Below are 27,978 nucleotides of genomic sequence, written 5' to 3' on the forward strand. Positions count from 1 at the left end.
TTGTTGTAAGAAATCCACACAGCTCTTAATGCATGAGGCCCAAGGACCTATGATAAAATATTGATAAAATATTAATTGAAGTATTTAAAGTTTTGATTAGGCAATTATATTTTGAATTTCAGTTTATTCACAATGCCATTGATTGTATTATTATTGATGTACCGGTAATAATTTTTTTCCAAATGCCTTTCTTTCATTGAACTTAATTTAAACATGTAAACGTTATGTTGTGAATTAATTATTATAGAAAAGGGTTAGGATTAACTATGAGCATTGCTTCTCCCTACTCCTTTTGACATATGTTGAATTGTGCAAATGTAACCATGTGACGTTCCTTAATGTAACTTGTTGAACATGTCTAAAACAAATACATCATATCCATAACCATTTATGACACAAAGCACAATGTTTTTGACCTGTTTTTTTTTGGGGGGGGGGAGCGGTTCCTGGACCATTGCATGAGGAAAATGTTCTGTATTTGGACTTATTTGTATTTTAGTATTGTCTGAATTGTCCATTCTTCTCATTTAATTTCTGCCTATTTCTTTTTACTCTTTCGGTTTACGCAACAGCTTTCTTCCACTCAGATTTCAGCCCGGTGCCGCTACTTGACGTGTTGAAATCTACCAGCAGATTTTAGATCGTTCGACATCTCACAGTCTAAGTCAAAATTAAAGAGAATCAGAAATTAGGTAAACTATAGAATGGTGCTGTAAGAACTTTGAAAAAAAGAGCCTTTTAAAAATGAAAGCAAGTCCATTTATTATGACTTTCCCCATCACCAAGCAATATGAGCAATAAATAAAACGTGAAACATAAAATGAAGCTAGCTTCTAGGGCTGTTCATCGAGAAGGACGTCATCTCTTAGACTGTCTAAGGCCTCCTTCTGTGTGATCATCTTCCACTCTTCTGGAATCCGTGCTGGCTGCTGCTTGTATTCCTTTGCAAACTTTTCGTTAACTCTTACTAACACATACCTAAAAAAGTCAAACAAAAACATGCTTACGTTATGCAGGAAAACAAAAATTGATTAAAACCAAAAAACAGTATGCTGACTTTCTAAGCCTACCTCCAGTATGGACTTGGTGTCTTCTCAGATGAAAGGTTCCACTCCGGATGGAGGGCATTGAGCATGCAGCATGCCACTGCAACATCTTGTGGGTCCTTGTCAGCTGGAGTTGTACTTTCAAGAGAACTGCTTTGAAACAGATAAGTGGAAGGACACAGGTATTTGGGCCTGTGAATCGATGACTCGTGAACATGATGTCCACTTTTTTTCAGTTCACATGGCGTTTTGCACATAGGACACCGGGCATCACAGCCTTTCACCTTGCTGAAAAGCAAGTCACTTGGTTGGATGGGAAGGCACTGAAGTAACTGTTTGCTCTCCACATTTTGGGAGAAGTCCTGGGCCAGCTCCAACCGGAGTCCTGCCAGTAACTCCATTAAACATGTGATGAAGGGATCCCATTCAGTGGTGATGCTGTAGAGCGGTCCATTCAGGAACTCCCAGGGGACACATACATCTCCATCTGCCTCCAGGATAAGGCAGACTCTTTCCAGCAGTGGTTTGGTGTCGCTGAGCACTCCGATGGTGCCTTCTGCCATCTGGCTGATGGCTGCTGCCATCTTTCCGATGATTTCTCCAAGTCGTTCAAGCCTCCTCGTGTTCATGTTTGACTCCAACAAGTGAGCTGCCACTTTCTCCTGGATCCTTCTCTGCCTGAAGGTGTCATAGGAGAACAAGTAGTCCATAAAGCTTTCAAACTTGTCTTCCTTGATGAGCTCTTCCAGTAAACACTTGTGGAAAGCCTGCGGGGATAGATACTCTGGAGAAGTACTTTGAATTTCCTCCACAATTTGCATCCCTAAAGGTTTATAGATGTAGTCCATCACAGTAGGCATGATGACTTCTGTCAAGAATCGATGAGCCAACCTCCGACTATGATCTCTCTTTCGGAACTGATAGATGAATTCAGCCATCAGCTTGCTTTTTTTTGCGTTAATGCTCATCAAAAGTTCTGCGTCCTTGTCATAGCGGTCATGTAGTTTTTGGAAGTCATTGCAAGCAGCGTTGCACAGGAAGACTTTCAGATCCACCTCAAAAACTGTTCTGGTTTCCAGTGGTGTTTCTGTCAAAGCTTTATCAATAATTTCTAACAGCTCAGTGATGGCACTGTCAGAGAAATGTTGCAGTAAACGGGCTTTTTCCGCAACAAACTGTTTGTATTGCTCGATGATGTTAAGTGCAAGCTCCTGGGCTTTGACTCTGTGTGGATGGTTTTTGTCTTCAAACATGTGTTTAATTCTGTTGCGGTATCCAAAGTACTGACCATCAACTCTAAAACAAGTCGTCTGATTTTGACCAATGCCTACGATCTTATTCAAGTGTTTTTGGAGACCATGGCGGATGAGATTCTCTTTCAGAATAATCATCACTCTTTTAGTAATATCTTCTTTTTCTGAAAGCCTGAAGTCAAAGGTGGACATTGCATTATTCCACACATCCTCAAACTCTTCTTCCAGTTGTTTGTCTTCGAAGAGATGTTTTTTGGATTTACTGCACTCTAACAGTGAATGAAGCTTGGAGTTTTGTTCATTTTCCAATGCAATGTCCATTTTGTTCTGCTGAGAATAATAACTGTGGTTCTCATTGATTCTGTCTAGCCTTTGTATGGTTGCCTTTGTCAATCGTTCTTGAAGCTCATTTATGCTATTCATGAAGATTGGTTTAAGCATTTTAATGTAGCCTTTCAGCTTTTTGTTTCCCATCAAATGGGCTTCCACTTTTGCCTGGTGTGTATTTATTTCGACTTTGACCTCCTTTCTGGCTTCATCCTTTAGTTGACACAGGAGGTCATTTTGGCTGTAAAGATCCAAAGCATCTGGCTTAGTGCAGGCGATTCTTTTTGTTGTGTTCTTAATCCAGCATTCCATGTGTTCCATTCGTTCATTCTCCCACTGAGAAAGCTCTGTACAAAATATAGAGAAGGCGAAGGCCACGTCTGTTTCTTGTAGACTAACAGAGAAGGATTCTGCTTTGACGGCCTCCCAAACCGAACTCAGACGGATTATGAATTCAGGTAAGGTAGTTTGTGACTGAGCTGCAGCCTTCTTCAGGGCCCCAAAGAGGGAACGCTTTATTGTCAAGAGAGCTTCACTATGATGTGGATCAACTGAGAGAGGCTCATTGTACCAAGGCTTGATATAGCGGACTGATCCTTTGGTCTTTGCGTTGTGTGTTACTGCATTATCAGTCTCTCTTTTCTGTAGAATGGCTGATACACGTTTTAACTGCGTACCTTCTAATATGGTATGAATTCCTTCATCTCGGACCAACACTTTGCAGATGGGCATGGAGCCACCTTCTTTGATGCGTAGCAGAGCATTAACTGCAATAGTGAGGCTCGCCTCAAACTCAGATACTGTACGTGAGTAGATGTTTTGTAACAAGACATCACTGAGTCCTGTTGCAACAGTCGCCATCTCATTATCATGGATCTGAGAGTTGTTTTCAGGATCTGGGGAAATTGAGCAAAGACCCTCAACGTCAATTACCATTAGACAATCACAGTTAAGCTTATTTTTGAGCTCAGGCGACAACCGTAGGGCAACTATGTACACCCCTCTTGTAGATCTTGGAAATTCACATGGGAATTTCACGCTAAACAACGCTGAGAGAATCTCAGCATTCCTTGCATGATGCACTCCGAGGCTCGTTAGCGTCCTAAAGCGCTCTCGGGGAAGACGCCGTTTGACCTCTGCAAAGACGCAGCCTACCCAGTGCATGGGAACGTTTGAGGCGTCCCCATCCATGAGTTCCAACGGTATCCCATTGAGGAGCAAATCAGCAGCAACATTTGGAAATCGTGGCACTTTGTGGCTGTGAATGTGGGTGAGTTCAAAAATGAGGCCCATTTCGCGCAAAAAGTGCTCAAGGCCCAGAAAAAAGGGAATGGGTTGAATTGGTTCTGAAGACGTTACTTCCAGACAGTTGATGGAAGCATTTTGGTTCATTTCCTGTTCAGTAGAAAAAGTCTCGTCATTGCAGTGAATGCCTAAGGTTCCATTTTCTTTGAGCACGCCGCTTAAAGAGATGTTATTGTCAAGAATCTCTTCAGTGGCTACAGACACTTTTTCGCTTGACAAGTGCAGACTCTCTGATTCGCCGTCTTTTTCAGTTTGCGACTTGTGCTTCAAGCTTACTTCTTTCTCTGAATTGGGTAATTCCAGATAAATATCTATACGCGGCTTGACTTCCTCATCCTCAAACGTTGAATCTGTGTAAAAACTATTATTGCTAGCATCATTGGCTCCTTTTTGAAACTCAGTTTGTTCAGGAATGTCACTGTTCTCGTCTGTCTTCTGCTTTATCAGAAGATCTTTTAGATTGATTTGCTGTTGCATTTGCAACAGTCTAAGTTTCACCCTCATCCAACAGAGGAAATATGTCCTCTCTGCTTTATCAGTGCTTAAAATCGCTTCTGTAAAGACCTTCATTGATTGAGTCATTTCGTAGCTGCTCAAACTCACCAAGATGTCTTCCTTTTCTTTTTGCAATACAGGATCAGCTTGTTGTTTTTTTTTACTTTCCTCTTTGCCAATTTGAGCCAACCTGCTCCATGAAGCTCCCTGCAAAGGCAACTCTTTCTCCCTAAAAAGGGCAGGTCCCATCTCTAGATGTTTCAAAACTTCATCTGCTTTGTCCATTGCCTTTTTGCAGATTGTCTCTTCATCACAATGAAACCCCTGCTCCGCTGCTAACTTGGCAACTGCCTCCAGTGTTGTAAGGCTCAGGTCTGGTAGTGAATGTTTAATAGCATCACACAGTACTAATTTAAGGTTCTCTGCATTCAAAGAACTTCCCGATAGGACGGATCCATCAGGAAGACCTAGCTCCTCCTTGAGGTCCTGATCAAGAAATCCCACAATTCTGTCCTCACTGGTCTCAGTCTGTGAGAGGTCAATCAAAAAGAGCTTGGTGGTAATGTCCTTGCAGGAGGCGAGTAGTTGCTTCTCTTTTTCCTTTGGACTTTCACAGAAAACAAAAACAGCTGAAGATGCCTGGCAGAGGAGGAAGAGGCATTTTTCATGCTTGCTTGCATCTCCTCGTAGGTTAGACAAAATCACTGGCACAGGAAAAGTGTCTCCGTTAGGGTCGCCACTGGGAAGATACCATCCGATTTCCACAAGACCGTTGGAGAGCCTTCGAGGTGGTTCTCCCGCTTGCATTCCTCTGTGAAGAAATGTTTCACCACCGATGACGTGGTTTAGCACCTCAGACTTGGAGATACTGCAGCTACCAAGCCTAACACATGTGATCATTGGCATGAACGTGCTTGCTAAAACTGCGTCTTGGACACTTTCTTTAATCCTCCATTGTCTCACAACACCTCTCAAAGGCCAAAGGAGGAAGCTACTTGCCTCTTCTGCATCCATGGGAGGAAGTATCAAGGGCACAGCAAACTGGCATTGCATCATGCGCGCAATCATCTCCTGCTGGAGGAAAGTGCTGGCACACATAAAGACAGCTGACACGACATCAAGATGACTGACTGAGGCACAAGGACTCACTCCTCCACAATCAGCAGTGCCATTAAAATTTGAAAGAGCTTTGCATGAAGGACAACGAGCATTTGGACAAAGCAGCCAAAGCCTTTGAAGAAATGATTGTGGCAGATCCTTTGGTTCTTGGGGGTCTTGGTTCTCCAAGGTCCATGTACTAAGGTCCAGTATTGATGCTGGTTCCAGTTGAGAAGGATAGAAACCCTGCAGGCCAAGGTTGATGAGAAGATCATACTTGGCATGGTCCTTTAGGAGCTCTGGTTTGAATAAAGCACAGCCAGTCAAATCCTGCTTTAGATATACCACTTTTTACACATGCTCTGCTCAGTACTGGCACAAAAATGAGTACCATGTTATTCTAAAAGATACTATTCCTAGAACCGCATTGACATTCATTTAGCCAGTTGCTGTACCTTAGTTATGGATGCAGCAGTATTATACCCCACCGTCTTACAAAGCTATTACTTGTCTTGCTGCCTGTAGTGGAGGAGACTACGGAAAATAGTTGTACAAGAGCAGGGATTATCAATAGCATTGATTTGTGTGTATACTTGAATTTGTAATGTTGTGGTACATTTGTATATATATATAAATAGTATTTGACCAATAAAAATGTATAGTAACAAGAGGTCAAACTCCACAAAATACTAGTTTAACCTTATTTTTCTTGTGTTTGTGCTTTACATTACAGACACATAGAAATAATATATGGACATTGGAGACCTTTGCACAGAAGTGTAATGTGATAGTATATAGAAAAAAAATATTCTAATCTACACATTTAATCTACCATTCTTAAGATTGTTTACTTTCAGTTGAATGACATGACGTTAAACAAATCTGGTGTCATGCTGTCATGAAATGGTAGAGAAAACCTCGCCTGCAAAAAAGAACTTACTATTTCTTTTGCTGCTTAGCCTCTTTGCAAGTTTGATCGACATGACGAATGATGAGTCTCTTTTCTTCCTTTCTGATGGACTTTTTCTTCTGCGCTACACCACATCACTGACACAATGCAGACTGGAGTGGAAACCTGGGATTGAAATACATCATACTAAAATAAAATGACTAGAACACAAAACCTTGCTGAAACACAACAGCCTATTATGAAGTTCTGGCCTTTTTGAGGAGAAAAAAAAAAACATTTTGCAAAATGTCATGTAAAAATTGAAAGGTTACTGATACATAATTTAAAGAGATAAAACGTTTGTTGGTAATTCCTTTGCTGGCTCTGCATTTGATGCACTTGAGTGATAATTTAAAAAAACAGAACATTGTAAACCCACCAAGTGGTTTTGAATGTATTGCATCATCAGAAGAAAGGTCTTAAAAATGCATCTTTTTTTTTTTTTTAACTAATCCCTGTGCTTCTTGTTAAAATATGTAGTATCAGCATGTTCTTACCTGCTTCTCCTGTTATAATGCCATTCAAACTATCAGAGTTGTGACAAAAGAAGATGCATCCTTCACAGAAAATCAATGAGTCAACAATGTCTTGTCTGTACAAGTGGAGCTCTTATAAGAAGGCGTATATCTTGTGACAGACCAGACAAATTCCACTTTTTTTTAATCTCAAGAATCCAACAGGTACAAGACAGCCATCTAGACGTCCCTCGTGCACATAGGCGACACAGGTGAACAATGACTGCGCCAACATTCTTTATCTGATAGACAAACTTGATTACAGCGAGCTCTGTAGCTCTGCACTGCACGTAGCCCAGGAATTTGACACAATCTAGCAAGACAAAAAATAGTTGCATATGTGCCTAATATGCAGTTTAAAGCTTTTGTCAGCTCAAGTCACAAACCTACTAAAATCCATCATGTGTTGCTATGACATCAACAGTTACTGTAGATAAACTAACGATAAATAATTCAAAATACATACATTTCACCACAACAAACACAACTTAAAAAGCCATTCGTCAAGAATTTGTGTTTCTCAATGAACCGTTTAATGGGGAAATAATGAATTCTAGAATGACAAGGGTGTATTTTGCATTTTGTATTTCTATAGAAACCATCTTGTGTCATTTTGCTCAGTTTAGTCATACATACATACAATTACCCACACTGATGTAGGAGAGACCATTATCATTTAATTTGCAAAATTGGTATGTGCATGTATGTATATGTGTATGTATATATGTATATATATATATATATATATAAACACACATATATACGCAAACACATATACATATATATATATACATACATATATATACACATATACATATATATTATCATTATTACACTATAAATGGAACAACAATAATAATATTAATAGTGATAACAATATTCTTCTTTTATCGTTTCTATTAATTGAGACTCCAGCTCATGCTATTGAGCTTCAATGTATAATGAATTTAATCAGTATTTCCCACAGAACTCCATCCATTTGATTGACTCACATTGATCTCAATAACAGCATTATCATTTATATATATATATACTGTATATATAGGGTTTCCCCAAAATGATAAGATTTTCTTTAAAAAGGGTCGAGAAATGTATATTTACATTTAAAACAAATCTGTTTTAATTAATTAGAATGAAAATATATATTTTTTATAGTTTTGCTATGCTTTCAATTGTTGCTGCTTTTTGTACAATGTACTTTGTTGAAATGTTTTCAAGTGTGAACAGACTTTTAAGGACTTTTTAAAAATCAGAAACAACTAGCAATAAATATTGCATCTTCTTCTGGTGTTATTATAAAATGTAGTCGTGTTTAGAGACTCTACTTCTGTCCCTCGATGTCCCTGACAAAAGAGGCTAAAGCGAACATGACGTCACACTTGCTTGGCGCTGTTGCTCCAGATGGATTTTCTCTTTTTAAAAGCCGCCACTGTCCTCTTAAATATGTTACATTTTGTAGATGGCTGTCCACGGGTATACCTGCAATATATTTATAAAATCACGTCCACATCGCAGACATGCCGACAACGCTCCAGACAATCCCGTGCGTTTTGTTTACATCTGGGTTCGGCATTGCGGTTTTCGGTGATCAAAGTTTTTCCCAGTGGTCAAGTTTTCGATGCATCACTTGTCAAAAGTGTGCAAATAACCGGCTATATACATCAATTCACACTGTAACGACCAGCTAATGTTAATGTTTTGTTTGTGTGGTTTGGATTTTATGTCAGTTTTTCCCATGTTTGCAAACATGGGAAAAACATACACCATCCGTGCCTGAAAGTTGTGTCGGACTTGGTGTGATTACTTCTACAGTTACAAATGGTAAATGGTAAATGGGTTGCACTTGTATAGCGCTTTTCTACCTTTTTTAAGGAACTCAAAGCGCTTTGATACTATTTCCACATTCACCCATTCACACACTGATGGCGGGAGCTGCCATGCAAGGCGCTAACCAGGACCCATCAGGAGCAAGGGTGAAGTGTCTTGCTCAGGGACACAACAGACGTGACTAGGATGGTAGAAGGTGGGGATTGAACCGGGAACCCTCAGGTTGCTGGCACAGTCACTCTCCCAACTGCGCCACGCCGTCCCCCAGTTACAGTTACAATATATCATATTACTTGAATTCGTTTTCAAGTACAAAAAAAAGCCCTTATTTTCAAGGTGTGGCGGTAATTACAATGCCAATTACATTAAGGGGAAACCTTGTATATATACATATATATACAGGGCATATATATATATAGATTGTTATTTAAAGGTTTACCTAAGATTAAAGCAAGGATTGTAATACTTAATGCCACCTTTGGCGATGCAGGTTTTAAAACAGCACTTGCAGCATGTGCATTCCATGTTTAAAGCGTCACCTTTATCTGTAATTTTGAAGCCTCCATATTGTGCTTCATGCACCCTCTTTATTAACCAGTGGAAATGCAGGTATTTGCCATTCTTCCTTTCCACACCGTCTTTGCTGGTATGCGCTTTGCGTGTGCGTTTTCGTGTAAAATACCTTTTTAGGCAAAAACTTTCTGACATGAAAAAAACCAACAATGTGAAAAATTAATTCACTCTTTAATGCCAATTTAAAACACAAAACATTTTGGCTAATGAAAATACAATCTAATAAACTAGCTTTGTTTTTTTCCAACAACACCATGTCATTACCAGTGCAACAGCTCGGCCAACACAAATAGTTACAAGCCGTGTTAGGAAAATTACTTTAAAAAAAGTAATTCATTGCAGTTACTTGTTACTTTCCCCCCAAAATAATTAAATTACTAACTGAATTATTCTTTAATAGATGGGATTAGTTACAAGGGAATGTGATTTAATGCGTAACTATAAGAAAAAAGAAAAAATGTCCAAATATCTGGTGTAAGCCATTGTGAGACATTTCATGAGAGAAGAGTGCATCCAGAAGAGTGCATCCCTAGTATCTAGGACCAAATCTATTGTTAATTATGCACATTTTAGTTTTGAGCATTCAACTTCCGTCACATATCTCATAGAACACCATATGCTTATACTGTTTATATAAACCCGATCATTTTAGTACATTGCTTGACTTTCTTTTTCAATTACTTCCCCAATTTTATTCCACAACTGGATACGCTAATATGTTTTATTGCTGTGCAGTGATATGAGATCAGTGTAGAGAATATCTGTTTCATTCAAACATAAATTGCATACAAACTAATGATACAGATCAAATACAACATTAGGGTGCACAAAGCAGATGGGAAATAGTCCTGCTACAACCTAATATCCTTCTATAATTTGCTGCCGAATTCTCAAAAAACACAATTTGCTTGTTGAGTACACATTAGACTTCAGTTCTAATGTCCTATTGTGAGTTTTGGACTAAAATGGCAAAACAAATAGAAAAACAATCAACTAGTGTGCATTTGCATACATGTGGAGGTGCGAGCGCACCTGAGGGTTAAGTTGTTGTGCAGAAGAAAAGATTATTGCTTCTCTATTTGTGTCCTGCAAAGCTCTTTAACAGTCTTACCCTCATGTGTCAGACACTGTGGGAATGAAGTGTGCGCACGCGTGTGTGCGTGCATCCGAGAGCAAGTGTAAGCTGGCATCATCAAGTCAATTGTCCTTGTAGAGCAACCCTTCAACGCTCACTTGATTGCTGAGATCACTTCTTGTGTCTCGCTTCAATACATTCAGCAGGACATTGGTAAGCAGAAGATCAGAAGATACAGAGGAGGAAATAAAGGACGTCATCACATAGGAGAGCTAAAGGAAGAGTGGTCAAGATGTTGATCACCATGCTAACAGCCATGTACGTCATGGTCAGAGTCGTAGAATCGGTAAGACAAACTGGTGGAGACAAATGGTAGATGGGATGGATGAGGAACATTGGCCACACCAGTGAGGTCAAATATTAGAATTAATTGAAGTAAATGTATATTATAGTGGTGTAGAAAGACATTGCAATGTACTGAGGGGTGTTTCTAATATTTTGGTAAACTTCCTGAACAATATGGTCAAACTACAACGTCAATAATAAATATATTGATGAATTCCAAGAATAGTATCTTCTATTCTATGTTCTTAGTATTACTAATAACATTATTTATACCCGGGGGGGCCTAACTTTTTGATTTGGGGGCCGCATTGGGCTACAAAAATGAGTCCAGTGACCGAAAGCCGTCGGCATGTAAAGTAAGAATATATATAGATTATTCATATATTAGTGTACATATTATATTAATGTAATGGATATATATATAATTAATATAATTGGATATTAACAGTGTGTGAAAGTTCGACTACTACCTTGTTTACTTCTGTGACAACCTCTTTAAAGGTTTGTATTCAATCAGAAACATCAAGCAGCTAAAATGCGCCAAACATGGATAAGTGTGGACAGAGTGTTTAGCATTTTTCCCATCATGCATTGTGATGGATTTAAATGGGTGTTATTTTGAACATTTTATGGTGCATGGACGTTTGTTTTATAACGTCCATAAAGTTCAGTGAGCACGCTGTGTTTACACATTTTTGAAAATATTTGACATATATTAGCCGCACCGGACTGTAAGTCGCAGATATATACCGGTGCGAAAGATTTTGTAAATGTTTATCTACCTACCTTAAATGATTCTTAACGGTGCCTGCCACACGTCAGTAAAACAGCTGATCAAACAAAATAGAAGTCATCATGATGGACCCACTAGCTGCAGAAGCTACTTCTCCAATCAGCTAAACACCACGGTGAGAATTTGGTGAATTTACGTATCTGTAACAATACAAAATAATGCCATTGTAACTAGTTAATAATACTAACACAGACACTTATAAACATGTTAGCATATTCACTAATGATAACAACGCTAGCTTGATAATATTAATAGCACTTACAAATATGCATGAAAACACTCCTACACACATTACACATGACGGTTTAGTAAGTATGAATTGTTTTAGTTATATTGTAAAACTTATAAACATTACTTAGACAAATGAATGAAGAATCCATTCGAGCAGATACGCTATGGATGGTTATTCTTCCGGTTCAAGGCAAGGAATAGGAAGTACATTTTAAATCTGCAGCACCGGCAGTGAGCGAACTCGTCCAATTCAAAAGATAGCACAAACAATAACATCTTTTCAGTGTCTCTGTCGGTGTTATACTAAAACTATTTGATGAATACAAAACATTATGGCCATTAGCGAAGAAAAATCCACAAATTAGCCGCACCGTTTTATAAACCACAGGGTTCAAAGTAGAGATGTCCAATAATGGCTTTTTTGCCGATATCCGATATTCCCCAACTCTTAATTACCGATTCCGATATCAACCGATACCGATATATACAGTCGTGGAATTAACACATTATTATGCCTAATTTTGTTGTGATGCCCCACTGGATGCATTAAACAATGTAACAAGGTTTTCCAAAATAAATCAACTCAAGTTATGGAAAAAAAAATGCCAACATGATACTGCCATATTTAATTTTAAAGTCACAAAGTGCATTATTTTTTTTAACATGCCTCAAAACAGCAGCTTGTTATTTGGGACATACTCTCCCTGAGAGAGCATGTCCCAGGGTGGGGTTGGGGGGCGGGGGCGGGGTATAGGGGTAGGGGGTAGCGGGGGGTGTATATTGTAGCATCCCGGAAGAGTTAGTGCTGCAAGGGGTTCTGGGTATTTGTTCTGTTGTGTTTATGTTGTGTTACGGTGCGGATGTTCTCCCGAAATGTGTTTGTCATTCTTGTTTGGTGTGGGTTCACAGTGTGGCACATATTTGTAACAGTGTTAAAGTTGTTTATACGTCCACCCTCAGTGTGACTTGTATGGCTGTTGACCAAGTATGAATTGCATTCACTTGTGTGTGTGAAAAGCCGTAGATATTATGTGATTGGGCCGGCACGCAAAGGAAGTGCCTTTAAGATTTATTGGCGCTCTATACTTCTCCCTACGTCCGTGTACACAGCGGCGTTTTAAAAAGTCATTAATTTTTTTTTTTAAACCGAAACCGATAATTTTGAAACCGATACCGATAATTTTCGATATTACATTTTAAAGCATTTATCGGCCGATAATATTGGACATCCCTAGTTCAAATCATTGGAAAAGAAGTATGGGGCTTATAGTTCAGAAACAATGGTAAATGGAGAACATCTGAATTAACTGATTATAATAGTGGTTTTATAATATATTGCACAGTAAACATATGTTTGTACTGTTTATTAAACCGGATCATATCGTAAATTACTTTACTTTCTTACTCAAGCCCTTTTCTTATCTTACTCCACATATTGATATGCTAAAGGTGTTGCGTGTAACGCGGGCATACAGTATGACATCAATGTGGTTAAAGTATCAACGATTGTCACACACACACTAGGTGTGGCGAAATGATTCTCTGCATTTGACCCATCACCCTTGATCACCCCCTGGGAGGTGAGGGGAGCAGTGAGCAGCAGCGGTGGCCGCGCCCGGGAATCATTTTTGGTGATTTAACCCCCAATTCCAACCTTTGATGCTGAGTGCCAAGCAGGGAGGTAATGGTCTTTGGTATGACTCGGCCGGGGTTTGAACTCACAACCTACCGATATCAGGGCGGACACTCTAACCACTAGGCCACTGAGTAGGTTAATATGTGTCTGAGTCAAACTAATTTTCTTTGCATTTGCAGATAGGGGTGCGCTTGGCCAGCCAACAAGAACCGCTGCCTTATATGGTGTCCCAGCCTTTACCTTGGCAGGTGCACTCTGTGTCGCACAGCCGCAGGAGCAGCAGAGCAGACGAGGTTAGCGATAAAGTCTTCATGTATTTGCTAATTTGACTGTTTAATAAGACCTCTACATACTTCAGATCCTAGAAGAGTAGGGTGATACATATAATCATATTTACTAAATACCATGTCATACCATGCTGAAGCACAGTGAGCCCTTTTGTCCTCCCACACCTCATACGCAGCTGGTTTGTCAGAGAAAAGGACGACATAGCAGAAGGGATCAGTGCTGCCAATTTAGGGACTTTGTTCCTATATCTAGCACGGATTCAGCCCCTCTAAAATTGTCTTTAGAAAAAAAAAAGAAAAGCAGCAAGCAACATATCTAGCGGGACACTTATGGAGACTGACATGAAAGTACATATTGCTCTTCTCAGTGAGCTTCCCAAAAAAACCCATTTATAAACATAACGGAGTGATGAATGAAGAATCCAGAAACGCTGTGGACGGTTATTGTGCCAATAAAAAAACACACAAAAAAAACATAAACAATAAAAGGCACTGGAACCTGGTTCTTAACCATGGTTTATCAATATAAAAGTGTGTATTTTAAAGCACATTTCTCCATTAGAAACAATGTAAAATGAATAATGGTTTTCAACCTCCAAAAAAAATCCATATCTTAGTACACTTTTTTGCACTTTAAACACAATATAAAGTGATATACATGTACTGTATGTACTGTATATATCATACAGATGTACTGTATATCAAACAAACATAAAAAGGGGTGATAGATCAACTTCCTATTTAAAAACAAAGTCAAAACAACAACAACAAGCTAAACTGTCCTCCTATGCAGTCGCACGCACACACGCACACGCACACACACTTGCTTAAGGTTGTCCATCGTATCCGATGACGACAATCCATCTCTATGTTTTGTGAGTCCTCATGTGGCTGAATAGTCCAATCCGTGATCCACATGATCTGCCGCAAACAGAGCAGGTGAAGGCACTGACTGGGGGTTCGGGTGTGGCAATGGCTTCATGCCTTCTTTGACGCTTCCTGGCTCGTTGACCACCTCGGTCCTCCTCAAGCTTATGAACTCCTTGTTGGAGGAGCTTCCGCCAGGTGGAACGTTGGGCTGCAGTGTCCTCCAGCTGGGTCGGGTTCAGGCCGCATTTCTTCATGACAGTCTTCATTTGATCTTTATAACGCTTTTTTGGGCCTCCTGCCAAGCGGTGACCATGATGAAGCTGACCATAAAGCACCTTGCGTGGCAAGCGTTCTTCTGGCATCCTGATAACGTGGCCTAGCCAGCGAAGTTGGTGCTGGGTGACTGTAGCCTCCACACTGGTGCAGTTGGTCTTGCAGAGTATTGCAGTGTGGGGGATTCTGTCCTTCCAGAATATCCCCAGGATGCATTGTAAGCACCTGATGTGGAAGGCCTCCAGCATCCTGAGGTGGCGGCTGTACAGGGTCCACGCTTCACAGTTGTAGAGGAGGGTCTTCATGACCACAGCTAAATAGACCGCTACCTTGGTATGTAGCTTAAGGTCTTTGTTCTGGAAGACCCTTTCCCTGAGTCTGCCAAAAGATGCTGACGCCTGCTTGATCCGGTTTTGAACCTCCCTGTCGATACTGCAATCGTCAGAGAGAAAGCTGCCAAGGTATTTGAAAGAGTCCACTACTGCAAGTGGTTTATTGTCGATGGTGAAGGTTGGTGGATGAGGTGGAGGAGTGGATGCCCACTGGCATATTACCTCGGTTTTTGCCACGTTGACAGAGAGGCCCAGTCTGCCATAAGCACTTGCAGCGGCTGAGAGGGTAGCTTGCAGCGCTTCCGGTGTGTGGGCCACAACTGCGCAGTCATCTGCGTATTGGAGTTCGATCACTTGCACTGGTGTGACTTTTGTGACTGCTTGGAGCCTCCGGATGTTAAACAGGTTCCCGTCAAGTCGGAAGTCGACGGTAACGCCACTGCCCTTCTTGATCCTCTCATGGAGCAGCAGTGTCACACACAGGAGGAATATATTGAACAAGACTGGAGCAAGGACACATCCCTGGCGTACACCGGTGCACACCTTAAAGGGTTCTGATTCCTGGCCGCCAATAGTCACACGTGACATCATCCCTTCATGGAATTGCCTTAGGATGTTGACAAACTTCTGTGGGCAGCCGAACTTCAGGAGGATATTCCAGAGAAGCTCCCTGTTGACAGTGTCAAAAGCCTTCGACAGATCAATGAAAGCAACGAAGAGGTCTTGGTGCTGCTCCCTACACTTCTCCTGAAGCTGCCGTGTTGTGAACACCATGTCCACAGTGCTCCTGTTCTTCCTAAAACCACATTGGGACTCCAGCAACAGGTCTTCCGTGATGTTGTTCACCAGCCTGTGTAGCATGACTTTAGCCAGGACTTTACCAGCAACAGCCAGAAGTGAAATGCCACGACTGTTGCCACAGAGAGACTTGTCCCCCTTGCCTTTGTAGATGGTGATACTATTGGCATCTCTCCACTGCTGAGGGACAGTTTCATGCTTCCACACGTTGCTGATGACAAGGAAAAGGGCACGGATGGAAAGGTAGCCTCCTTGCTTGAAGATCTCTGCAGGGATGCTGTCAGGACCAGGGGTCTTGTTGTCTTTCAGAGACCTTATTGCACTCTTAACCTCTCCAAAGGTTGGTGGAAGGTCAAGGTCATGGATGGTTGGGTAGTCAGGTAGTTCCTCCAGAACTGAGGGGTCTGTTGGGGTAGGCTGATTTAGCAGAGTTTCAAAATGTTCTTCCCATCTTTTGGTGATGAGCTTCTGGTCTTTTATGAGTGTTGTACCATCGTTAGACTTCAGCGGGGAGACAATGCGGTTTCTTGGGCCGTAGATGGTTTTCACTGCATCGTAAAAGTTGTGCATATCATTTTTGTTGGCATGAGATTGTATTTCAGCTGCCTTTGATATCCACCCCTCATTCTTCAGGGCACGCAATTTTGACTGCACCTCCCTTCTGGATGTTTGCCATTGCTGTCGGAGCACAGCTGAAGTGGGGTTGTTGAGTACAGCATTGTGTGCTGTGTGCATGTGTTTGAGCATGGTGGTTATTGTGGCTGTGTTGTCATCAAACCAGTCCTGATGCTTTCTGCGCTTATAGCCAATGGATTGGGATGCTGCCTCATAGAGCCTGGAGCTGATAGAGGTCCATTTGTCATCAATGGAGTCATCACTCTCCAGAATATGCTCAATGTCTTCCAGGTTTTCGGCCAGAGAGAGACGGAGATTGTCCCGAGCCATAGGATCTGCTAGCTGGGTACAGTCAAGCCTCTTCTTTCCTGACTTTTGAAGACGGATAGCAAGGCGTACTTGTACCCGGAGCCTGGTTATGATGAGCCGGTGGTCGGTCCAACACTCAGCTCCTCTCATTGCACGAGTTAGTGATACGTCTTTTATGTCTGAGCGTCTCACAATGGTGTAATCAATCAGGTGCCAATGTTTGGAGCGTGGGTGCATCCAGGATGTTTTGTGCTTATTTTTTAGTTGGAAGATGGTGTTTGTGATGGTCAAGTCATGCTCAGCACAGAGGCTTAGCAGCCGTAGGCCGTTAGCATTGGCTTGTTCAATGCCATGCCTGCCAATAACACCACTCCACACCTTGTTGTCCTTCCCTACTCTGGCATTGAAATCGCCCAACAAGAAGATCTTGTCCTCCTTAGGTGTGCGACGGAGGGCCTCATCTAATGCCTGGTAGAAGCGGTCTTTAACATCTTCCTTTGATGGTAGCGTCGGTGCATAGGCACTAAGAAGGGTGGCATATCTTTTCTTAGCCAGAGGGATCCTGAGTGACATGAGCCTTTCACTTACTGTATGCCAACCGGTGTTTCTGGAAGTTTTGGTAGGAAGCTGTTTTTTATTGCAAGTCCCACACCGTGCTGATGCTCCCCTCCTGGAGGGTATCCTTTCCAGAAGAACGTGTAACCTTGCCCTTTTTCCTTCAGGGATCCTTCATCCAGGAGTCTGGTTTCACTAATTGCAGCAATATCAACATTGTAGCGGTTAAGTTCCGCTGCAATGAGTGCATTTCTGCGCTGGGGTCTATCAGTGGTGACGCTAGTGTCCAGGAGTGTCCTTATGTTCTATGATGCCAGTTTAAGAGGGATTATTTTCTTTGCTTTATTTCGACCGCGGAGTGGAATTCCCGACAGGTGCGGTAGCCTGTCCAGGATGGTTTTGAGTGGGCAATGTTTGGGCCACCTTTTCTAGGCCTTCCCCCAGTTGGGGTGAGCAGTGCAATCCTAAATAGGGCTGCTCAGACGTACAGGGGTCTGCCGAGAGCAGCTGCCACTCAATTTCAGCTACTAAGGACCATAGATAGCCCTGTACCGCTGGTGTGCAGGGTTCTGACTAGGAGCTTCCGGTGCATTCATACCTGCTCCCGTTATCAGACACCCCATCGCCACCAGACTTTGTTTCATTTCCGGTAGCTGGTCTCACCGAGGCAGAGATGAATACCTGCGCAGAAGAGCTTGTTTATTGTGCCACTGGGGGTGCGCATGTCCCAGCAGCACTTCTTCACTGTGAGAGGGTGGGATCCGGTGGCAAGGGGAACCCAGGACGACCGGCACTCTTCCACAGTTGCAGGAGGCTGCCGGAGCTCCAGTTTTTTGGAGGACCGCCTGTCGTGTGCCACCAACCACGTTGCTTTTCTTTCAGGGTGTGCTCCCCTAGCCTTTGTCTTCCTAGACTTACCCACAAGGCAGCGGGTCTTCGCCGTATCCCTGGCTAGGGGGCAGTCAGGTACTAGGTCTTTGCCAAGGGCCACCTGGGGTAACAGTAGTTAAGGGGTTAACCTCCTAGTTCCCCAAGGCCCCCAAAGAAGAGCCTCCACTGCCGGATGCACTTTAACGTCATGCTCAGGACACACACACACACACACGCGCGCGTTCTTGTATTTGTTACCTTCTTGAGACCTCCGAAACATGACTTAATATATAAATATTTGTATTTACAACATTATTAATATATACATACTATGCAAATATAAAAAGGTAAGCTTTTAGTTAATTATTATTACATAGAGGTGGTACATTTTTAAAACCGACACACAGTCAATTTGAAAAATCCCTGCTTTTTGGGACAACCCTAATTTTGATAGATTCCACCACCAGGGGTTCAAATGAGACATTCTCTATTAGATGCAATGGTTTTCCTTATTGGGACCATGTTTTCGGTCCTAACTTGTTCATCGGTCCTCATATGGAAGGTACTTTTTCCTGTTGATGTCTCAGGAAGGGTAGAAATACAACACCACACAAACACACACACACACACACACACACACACACACACACACACACACACACACACACACACACACACACACACACACACACACACACACACACACACACACACACACACACACACACACACACACACACACACACACACACACACACACACACTCAGATTCTTGTTTTTGTTATCCTTCTTGAGACCTCCGAAACATGCCTAGTCCTGTGGTGCATTCAGTTTGAAATCACAAAACCCCTTACCTTTAACAGCCAGGTCACTACTATGATTAGGAATGAAAAAATCTACTTTACCTGGTTGGTTGATCTTTGTAGCGCGCAGCGGAAAGGACGGGGAGGTAGGAAGGAGGCAGTGTCGACAACACTGTGGATACTACCTGAATGTTTCAAACCACAGACTGCTTGTCCGCTGCTTTCTTTGGACTCACATTGAGCTAGCAGAACTAGAAACATGTTGTAAAAAAGGCTCAAAATCAAGTAAAAAATTAGCACAGTAGCTAACAGCAGCACTGTGCTGACTGAATGAGCACCGGAGATCCATCAGCCCGCAGATAATAGCTACATGTGCTTGGTGGACTTGGAGAAGGCATTCGACCGTGTCCCTCAGGAAATCCTGTGGAGAGTGCTCAGAGTATAGGGTATTGGACTGTCTGATTGTGGCGGTCCGCTCCCTGAATGTTTACGAGTAAGGGAAGAGTGAATCGTGAGATTGACAGGCTGATCGGTGCGGCATCTGCAGTGATGCGGACCCTGTATCGATCCGTAGTGGGGAAGAAGGAGCTGAGCCGGAAGGCAAAGCTCTCAATTAACCGGTCAATCGAAATTCCTCTCCTCATCTATGGTCATGAGCTTTGTATCATGACCGAAAGGTCAATATCACGGGTACAAGCGGCCAAAATGAGTTTACGACATCAGGCGGTGTGGCTCTAATTTAGAGATAAGGTGAGAAGCTCTGTCATTCGGTAGGAGCTCAGAGGAAAGCAGCTGCTCCTCTTCATCGAGAAAAAACTAATAGCTTTTATAAATGGTTGATTTATATAGGCTAGTAAGGTAAAGTTTTGTACCTGACAAGTTTCGGCTATCTTGCTTCTGCAAGATATAAATCAACCATTTATAAATAAAGGCTAAATGAACCTCTTCAACAAAAAAACTAATAGCGTTTTTTTCTCTCCAAAATTGTGATTTGATTTGCGATTTTTATATTTTCTACATACAACTACAAAATTAACAAGTGACGGAGGACATGTTACTTTTAGACTGCCAACATATTCTTGTCTCAATGTCCACACAGAACAATATGCAACAATTTATTTAAAAAAATATTTGGCTTTATGCAGATAGACTCAAAGCTTTTGTCTACATCATGTTCTTAAACTGAAGACATTATCAATAAAAACAATACAGTGATGATAAGGTAAGGTAATCATAATATATAATACTAATGCATGTAACCATTTAAAAATATAATAAACGTTTATTCCTCATTTACTGTAGGATTGTTTACCATGAGTTTGAGTTGAGTTTGAGTTTATTTCAAACATGCATACAATTACAATATGATGTATCACAATTTCCAGTTTCTCAATAAATTATCAATAAATTCAAAATGTTTATCATGGTTCTTCTTCTTTGTACTTGGTAAACACTTTGAGTTTGAACAGTTTCTTGTATTGGATCATATTAGTACATTTTTTGATTTCTTTACTTAACCCATTCCATAATTTAATTCCACATACTGATATACTGAATGTTTTAAGTGTTGTACGTGCATACAAATGTTTTAAATGACATTTTCTCTTAGGTAATATTTCTCCTCTTTTGTTGAGAAGAATTGTTGTACGTTCTTGGGTAGCAGATTATAGTTTGCTTTGTATATAATTCTAGCTGTTTGCAAATTCACTATGTTGTGAAATTTCAGTATTTTTGATTCAATAAATAAAGGATTTGAATGTTCTCTATATCCAACATTATGTATTATTCTAATGTGTACTTTTGTAGTTATTTTTCCATATTTTTGCATAATAATTTAGATATGGTAACAATAGCGTACAATAAAGAATATGAAGTGATTTTTGGTCCAATATATATTTAGCTTTATTCATTATTGATGTGTATCTTGCCACCTTATGTTGTATATTTTTATATGAGATTTCCAGTTCATTTGATCATCAATCATTATACCTAGAAATTTGATTTAATGTAGTCTTTCAAGTTTTATTCCGTCTATTTGTATTTGTGTTGGACTTTCTCTTCTACTGTTACCGAATAGCATTATTTTAGTTTTACTGAGGTTTAAGGATAGTCTGCCTTTGTCAAACCAACTCTTTAATTTGTTAATTTCTTCTGTTATTATTTGTATTAGCTTTCTGTGTGTTCTCTCCTGAACAAAAACACAGTTGTAAAAAACTAAACAAAACCTTTGTACTGTAATTGGAAGATAAATAACTTTGTTATCCTAAATAAATACACAAACAAAATTAAATGGACAAATTTTTGTAACCTAATAGATATTTAACATCTTTAAAAAAAAAATTCTCAGTTAGAAAAATAAGGTCGGACGTTGTCTTTTTGATTATTGCTATCATGTGATCACGGCTGAAATATTCCCACAACAGGACCTTTGGATTTATAATCTTATGGTTTGTGTTACTTTGGGACACTTTCTTACTGGCGAGTCGCAGGGTTCTCGTAACTGTGAGTGTGTTGGCGGCGGCCGCCGAGACAAAGATTGGGAATAACTGAAAAAAAGAGAGGTCACACTGTTCAGTTAATTCAACTGTTAAACAAACATGCTCAGGTGCTGAGAGCGATGCACAAAGTCAGACATCTTTCTTTCTGTTTGAAGCGAAAGACAAACGCAGGGCTAAACAATTCTGATTGGGGAACATGGCTGTCACTCAAACGCCTGTGATGGCGGAGAAGAAAAAAAACCCTCAGCCTCTTGTGGTTTTTTACCGCATAAAAAAAAAACCTTGTCGATTCGATTTCGATTAATCGTGCAACCTTACTTTGGGCGTACGGAAACGGGGCTCACAGTAATGCATGTGGACATGAACCACTGTTTTGGTGGACCCCTGTTAGGCCTTGGTTAATAACAAATTTTGCTCGAAAATATATTGATCTACAAATTATTGCTGAAATATTCCCACACTGGTGCGGTGGAATTTTGTGATCGTTGTGTCCATGTTAGCTGCGACATGCTAACTAGTTGCGCTGCGTGATGCTAACGGACCAGCCGCCCCACAAAGAGTCACCAACACTTAATGATGACAAGATAATTCACCCCCTTATTTTCATTCCGCTATAGCACAAACGCGTGCAGCTGTTGAACTAAGTTTTTTTGTTTGATACCGTCATACGTCATGGTATTACTGTTAATACTTTGAAACCGAGTTTGTCTACCTGGGAAGCAACATCAGCACAGATAGAGGAGCTGATAAAGATGTCGGGCTGCGCATCAGCAAAGCAAGACATGCCTTTAGAACTCTCCGACCTGTATGGCTCTCTTCCCAGCTCTCCAGAAACACCAAAATCAGAATCTTCGATACAAATGTAAAATATGTCCTTCTTTATGGCTGTGAAACCTGGAAAACCACCAAATCAATCATCAATAAACTACAAGTGTTTATTAACAACTGTCTCAGGTACATACTGAGGATTTGGTGGCCCAACAAAATATCAAATGTAGACCTGTGGAGACGCATGAACCAAGAGCTAATTCAAAATTAAATCAAAAGCAGAAAGTGGGGATGGATCGGCCATAAACTTAGGAAGGATCCGAAAAACATTGCAAGACAAGCCCTGGACTATAATCCTCAAGGCAAGAGGAAGCCAGGGAGACCAAAATCCAACTGGAGGCGGTCCACTCATGATGAACATACCAAGATGGGGACCTCCTGGCAAGAAGCGAAGACCATCGCGCAGAAGAGAGAGGTGGAGATCCATGCTAGACGCCCTATGCTCCCAAGGGGACCAAGAGGATTAGGTCAAGTAAGACTTTGAAACCCAAAATTCTGCAGTATCTACAAAACCGTTACACTCCTAATACTTAGAAGTGTGTACTTGTTGTAACGCGTTACCGCATATTTTTATCCGGTCTGTGGCTCGTAAATGGAAAAGTTTGTACAATGTGAAGTTCGTAAATCGAAGTTACACTGTGTTATGCTTTTCATGTTTTTTGCTCACGTTATGTTTCTTCCACAAGAACATGCGTCATTGCCAGTTAAGCAAATGCAAAAATGCAATACTAATTACACGATATGATCTGGCACCATTGTTCCCGCATGAGATTGCTCCTCCTACCAGACAATAATAATAATCACCAACTAGTAGGGTTGTAACGGTACGTGTATTTGTATTGAACCGTTTCGGTACGGGGGTTTCGGTTCGGTTCTGAGGTGTACCGTACGAGTTTCCACACAGACATATTAAGTAGCGTAGCGCACGTTGTTTAAACAATGCACACCGAGGCACTACACACGGCATGCTAGCAGCGACCGGGCTAGGACAACATATAAAAGCCAGAGCTGGAAGACCCTCCTGCCTCGTTAAAGATCTCCCGTTTGGGAACATTTCGGCTGCGCTGTGCGGAGGACGGAGATTTGCCGACATTGTTCAGCAGCGGTAAGGCATGCTTCTGCCAACACGTCAAACATGCTAACCCATTTGAAGCGTCACCACCCCCGAGTGAACATCGCTTCAACGACGAGAAAGACGAGCAAACAGCTCCCACCTCTTACTGCCAAGTTAGCCAGGCTGGGGGGGGGGGAGAAAAGGAAATCTGAGGCTGAGGTGACTTGAAACTGTTTAATGTTGCACTTTTTATATGTAAAAGAAAAGTTTTGTCATTTTATTTATTATATTTTTTATTTATTTTATTTTTTTATTATATCTGAGCAACAACTTGAGGCAGTTTAATGTTGATTAACGTGGATCCCGACTTAAACAAGTTGAAAAATGTATTGGGGTGTTACCATTTAGTGGTCAATTGTACGGAATATGTACTGTACTGTGCAATCTACTAATAAAAGTCTCAATCAATCAATCAAAAAAAGCACTTCATATGTAGAAAGGTTTTGTTAAGAAACCATTCTGAGCCTTATCTTATTTATTTTTTATTTTTACAAATTTGGTAAATAAATAACCAAAAACTGTATATTTTGTTGTTTTCTTACTGTACCGAAAATGAACCGAACCGTGACCTCTATAACGAGGTACGTACCGAACCGAAATTTTTGTGTACCATTACACCCCTACCAACTAGTGTCATACAAATACAAATAATAACTTGAAAAAAGCCACACAGAATAAAGGAGACCAAACAGTACAGTGAAGACTACTGCAAGACTTGACGATTTCGACTTTCAACTTGTCTTGGGTCTTACGAGGTGAGCTGAGGTCGTGCCGTGCGGCGTGAGGGGCAGTGCAGGCACAGGTGAGCAGCCCTAAGCAGCCTGCAGGGCTCATGGCTGCTGCTGATGATGCTGACTGTGCTTGAGCTGCAAATCCCAATCAAGGGGATTTATGATGGACGGCATTACTGCAGCTTTAACACAGGTGCGGGGCATGTGTGGAGCAGACATGACACACGCGTGCTCTCTTGAAAGCTGGGTAATTTTCCTCCACCGATGCTCTTCGATTGCCAAGAAGAATTTGAACAATGTCAACTTCCTGTTCACGTAGCAGCACTGATGACTATCATTTGTATCTGATGTGTCCGCTCACGCAACTCATCATTCTTCTACTTTCATGCGTCACTCATTGCACACTTGGCATTAGGTGCACTGGGTTCACTGCCCCAATTGTTTGATTATGTTTCCATCTAACTGTATGCTTGCATGTTCGAAATAAACTCAAACTCAAACTCAAATACAGAGCACTGATTCAAATACATTATTAATAAACACACAGTTTACATGTATAAAGGGGTCAAAACATGCACACCTACTGTGTTGCCAGTACTACTACTTTTCTAACAAATTCACCACACACGCGCTGTTCTTAAACTTACTTTAATTTTCTCAATGAGCTCTAAGAGACTTTAGTATGTATAACTTTTTGCTAGCCTGCATTTTTGAGCACAACCTTTGGGGCAACACAAATGTCATTTACGAACTACAAATACAGTAAGCCCTATGAACTCTGCCTAACAACAAGTGCGACATAAGAAGAAAAATGATCTCTTAACCATCGGGGCACATTTGATTTTATTTATCTTCATTATCTTAAGTTTTTAAAAAGGCGCAAAAACATTTTGGTTGTATTTTTTTCACTTTTTTATTTGCATAACTTTGTTAAAACACAGTCCTATACAAAAATATTAATTATGTAATGTTTTTGTACATTTTTACCCTTTCAAAGGCATTTTGCTCAAAACATGTCACAGGTTTGAATTCGCAAAACACTAACAACATACTCAGTTTATGCAAATGTGTTCTGGGACACAATTTGATCAATAGGTTAAAAACAAACAAACATATTTTAGTATGTTTGCCTAGGGCTGTAATTGATTGAGATTTAAAGATGATGTTTGCAACTTCCTTACAGTAATATTTTTCAAAACAAAAAAATATAACACCACCACCACCACAGGCTGTCTTATGTTATCATTAGTGGTTTAACAGAACACGTGTTTGACATTTGTCTATATTTTTCAGTTACAAAGTTTATGGAATAACATTTATTTTACGGCTGTCCCTCACCCAGTCTCATCAGGGAGCGTGTGCACTCGTACAAAAGCAGTCCAATAGAAGTGCCTAACAATTTGCAGTCATGTTGTTGTTGTTATGATAGAATATACATTCGATGACAGCTAACGCTAGCTTTCCAAATTGCTATTATTAGCTAACAACAACTGAAGCTAATGCTGTGTTACGAACGTACGTCATTACGTATGAGAAGCTGGAAGAGGGCGGGATATAATGTGTAAAATACATTGGAAAGTTGGCGCCCTCTAGGCATCTGTGTAAATGTTGCAAACAGTCCCTTTCAGCAAAAAAAATTACACATTTTTTTTTTATGCCCTTTGAAAAAAGAAGGACTTAGGGGACTGCAGGGACTTCCTTTTTTTTTTTTTTTTTTTAGTTTTTCCTTGGCCGGATGATGCACTTGTGATTAAGGGCTATATAAATGAATAGTAATTGATTAAATATATGTCTTGTTTGGCTTTGGGGTATTGTTGAATAACTGCCAGTGTATTGTACACCTGCGAAAGAACTGTAAATTTAAATTGTAAAATTTAACATAAAATGTACAATTTAACATTAAAAAAATCCATGTACAATAGAAAACAAAATGTACGGCCAAAATACAGATTTACTTAAAGGGCAAAAAAGTCAGCCTTTGTCCCCTGAGGGTTAGCCAAAGTTGTGTTTTGCAAGTTAGTTATCATTTTGGGGTTATTTGTATTGATGTAGACCATTTCTGCTATTGCAATGTTGGAGGATATGTGGCTAGAAATGACAAAAATAAACACACACGCCAATGTTTGCTTACCCTGTCGCTGAGCCTTATCTCTGGATGCTGAAGTATTAAACTCCAGTCGCCATTTGATTGCATTGCTTGGTTTTTTTTGCTGTCCTCTGTGACCTATGGGATGAAGTTTATAGAGAGATTTGAACAAATAAAACTTAAAAACATGAATCCAAAATGTTTTTTAGCCCTTTGAAAAATGAAGGACTTATACAGGTAAAACTAAAAAAAAAAAAAATACTGTGCACAGGTTTGTTTATTCCAGCAATTAACAAAATGAAACTAATATGCGAGATAGGCTTATAACATGCAACTCAAGATATTTCAAGACTTCTTTTGACATCATTTCAATGATTATGGTTTACAGCTTATGAAAACTTTGAATTGAAAATCTCTGAATATTTTGGGTTTTAAACAATCTCTAAACCGTGATCATGAAAATTATAACAAAAGCTCGACACATTTCACTTTGCATGTAATAAGTTTATATCACATATTAGTTTCACATTCGGACTGTGCACAATGGACTTTTGCAAGATATTCAATTATTTTTAGTTTCATCCATGAGTCATGTATAATGGAGTAACAACACCTTTTCAGTGTCTCTGTAGGTGTTGAAAACTGTTTGACTACAAAAAACGATGGCCATTTGTGAAGAAAAATCCACAAACTAGCCGCACCATTTTGTAAGACGCAGGGTGTAAAGTGTAGGAAAAAAAGTTGCGGCTTATAGCCCAGAAAAAATGGTATTTAAACACAGTAGTTGCTTTATCCTTGATTTATCATTTCAAAGCAAATTATTTAAATTAATATGCAATTGTGTGATAAAATAAGGCAATAATCATGAGGCTATTATACAATATTTTACATATACTGTGTACTGACTGGAACAAGCGAGTTTAACAGCTCAGGCCTAAGCTGTGTTTCGCTAGCTCGTTAGCATTTAGGGGTTATTTGTATTGACGTAAACGATTTCCACCCATCTTTCGGGGTCGCGGAGGGGTTTCTGGGCGTGTTGGCCATGCGATTTGTGTTGTAGTAATATTCGAAGATAAATAGCTAGAAATGACAAAAATAAACAAATATGCTAATGTTAGCTTACTCTGGATGCTGAGGTTGTAGACTTCATTCGCTGCCCTCAGTGACCTATTGGGTGACATTTGTCTAACTTCAGTCACATAGAAATGCATCCATAGAAGATACGTTACTTCATATTATCCTCCATTGTTTGTTAGCTCAAGATACGTTACTTTATATTATCCTTCTTTGTTTGTTAGCTCACACTTCTGTTTTGGATTGATGCGTTCAATGCAGCTCGTTGTTTACGATTGCGGTGACAATGCAGTATTTTGAAGTGGCGTTCAATGGAGCTCGGTTTTTTTTCAGTTTCTAGTGGCACTGTTTTGAAGTGACCATTTCTCTTTTTTTTGCAGTTTGATGGCTATAGAAGAAACAGCATGGGCGTGTTTAGAAAGCGTAAGTAACACCTTTCATTCCTATCGAGCAACGTGTTATCCAAA

General features: G+C 40.4%; 1 protein-coding gene across 2 annotated transcripts; it reads right to left on the reverse strand.

The window, feature by feature from the left end:
• Positions 1-745: 745 nt before the first annotated feature.
• LOC133658140 (interferon-induced very large GTPase 1-like) lies at positions 746-27,753 on the reverse strand. Of its 2 annotated transcripts, XM_062059798.1 has the most exons (5): positions 27,561-27,753; positions 26,483-26,575; positions 6,465-6,599; positions 1,071-5,823; positions 746-978 (listed from the first exon to the last, which is right to left on the reverse strand). In XM_062059798.1, exons 3-5 carry the CDS (start codon positions 6,505-6,507, stop codon positions 834-836), a joined length of 4,941 nt encoding a protein of 1,646 aa, XP_061915782.1. In that variant the 5' UTR covers positions 6,508-6,599; positions 26,483-26,575; positions 27,561-27,753; the 3' UTR covers positions 746-833. The 2 variants fall into 2 exon arrangements, with proteins under 2 accessions (XP_061915782.1, XP_061915781.1); XM_062059797.1 differs by lacking the exons at positions 26,483-26,575; positions 27,561-27,753 and adding an exon at positions 6,971-7,098.
• Between the last annotated feature and the right edge of the window lie 225 nt (positions 27,754-27,978).

This window comes from Entelurus aequoreus, linkage group LG10 (assembly GCF_033978785.1).
Source record: "Entelurus aequoreus isolate RoL-2023_Sb linkage group LG10, RoL_Eaeq_v1.1, whole genome shotgun sequence".
NCBI lineage: Eukaryota > Metazoa > Chordata > Actinopteri > Syngnathiformes > Syngnathidae > Entelurus > Entelurus aequoreus.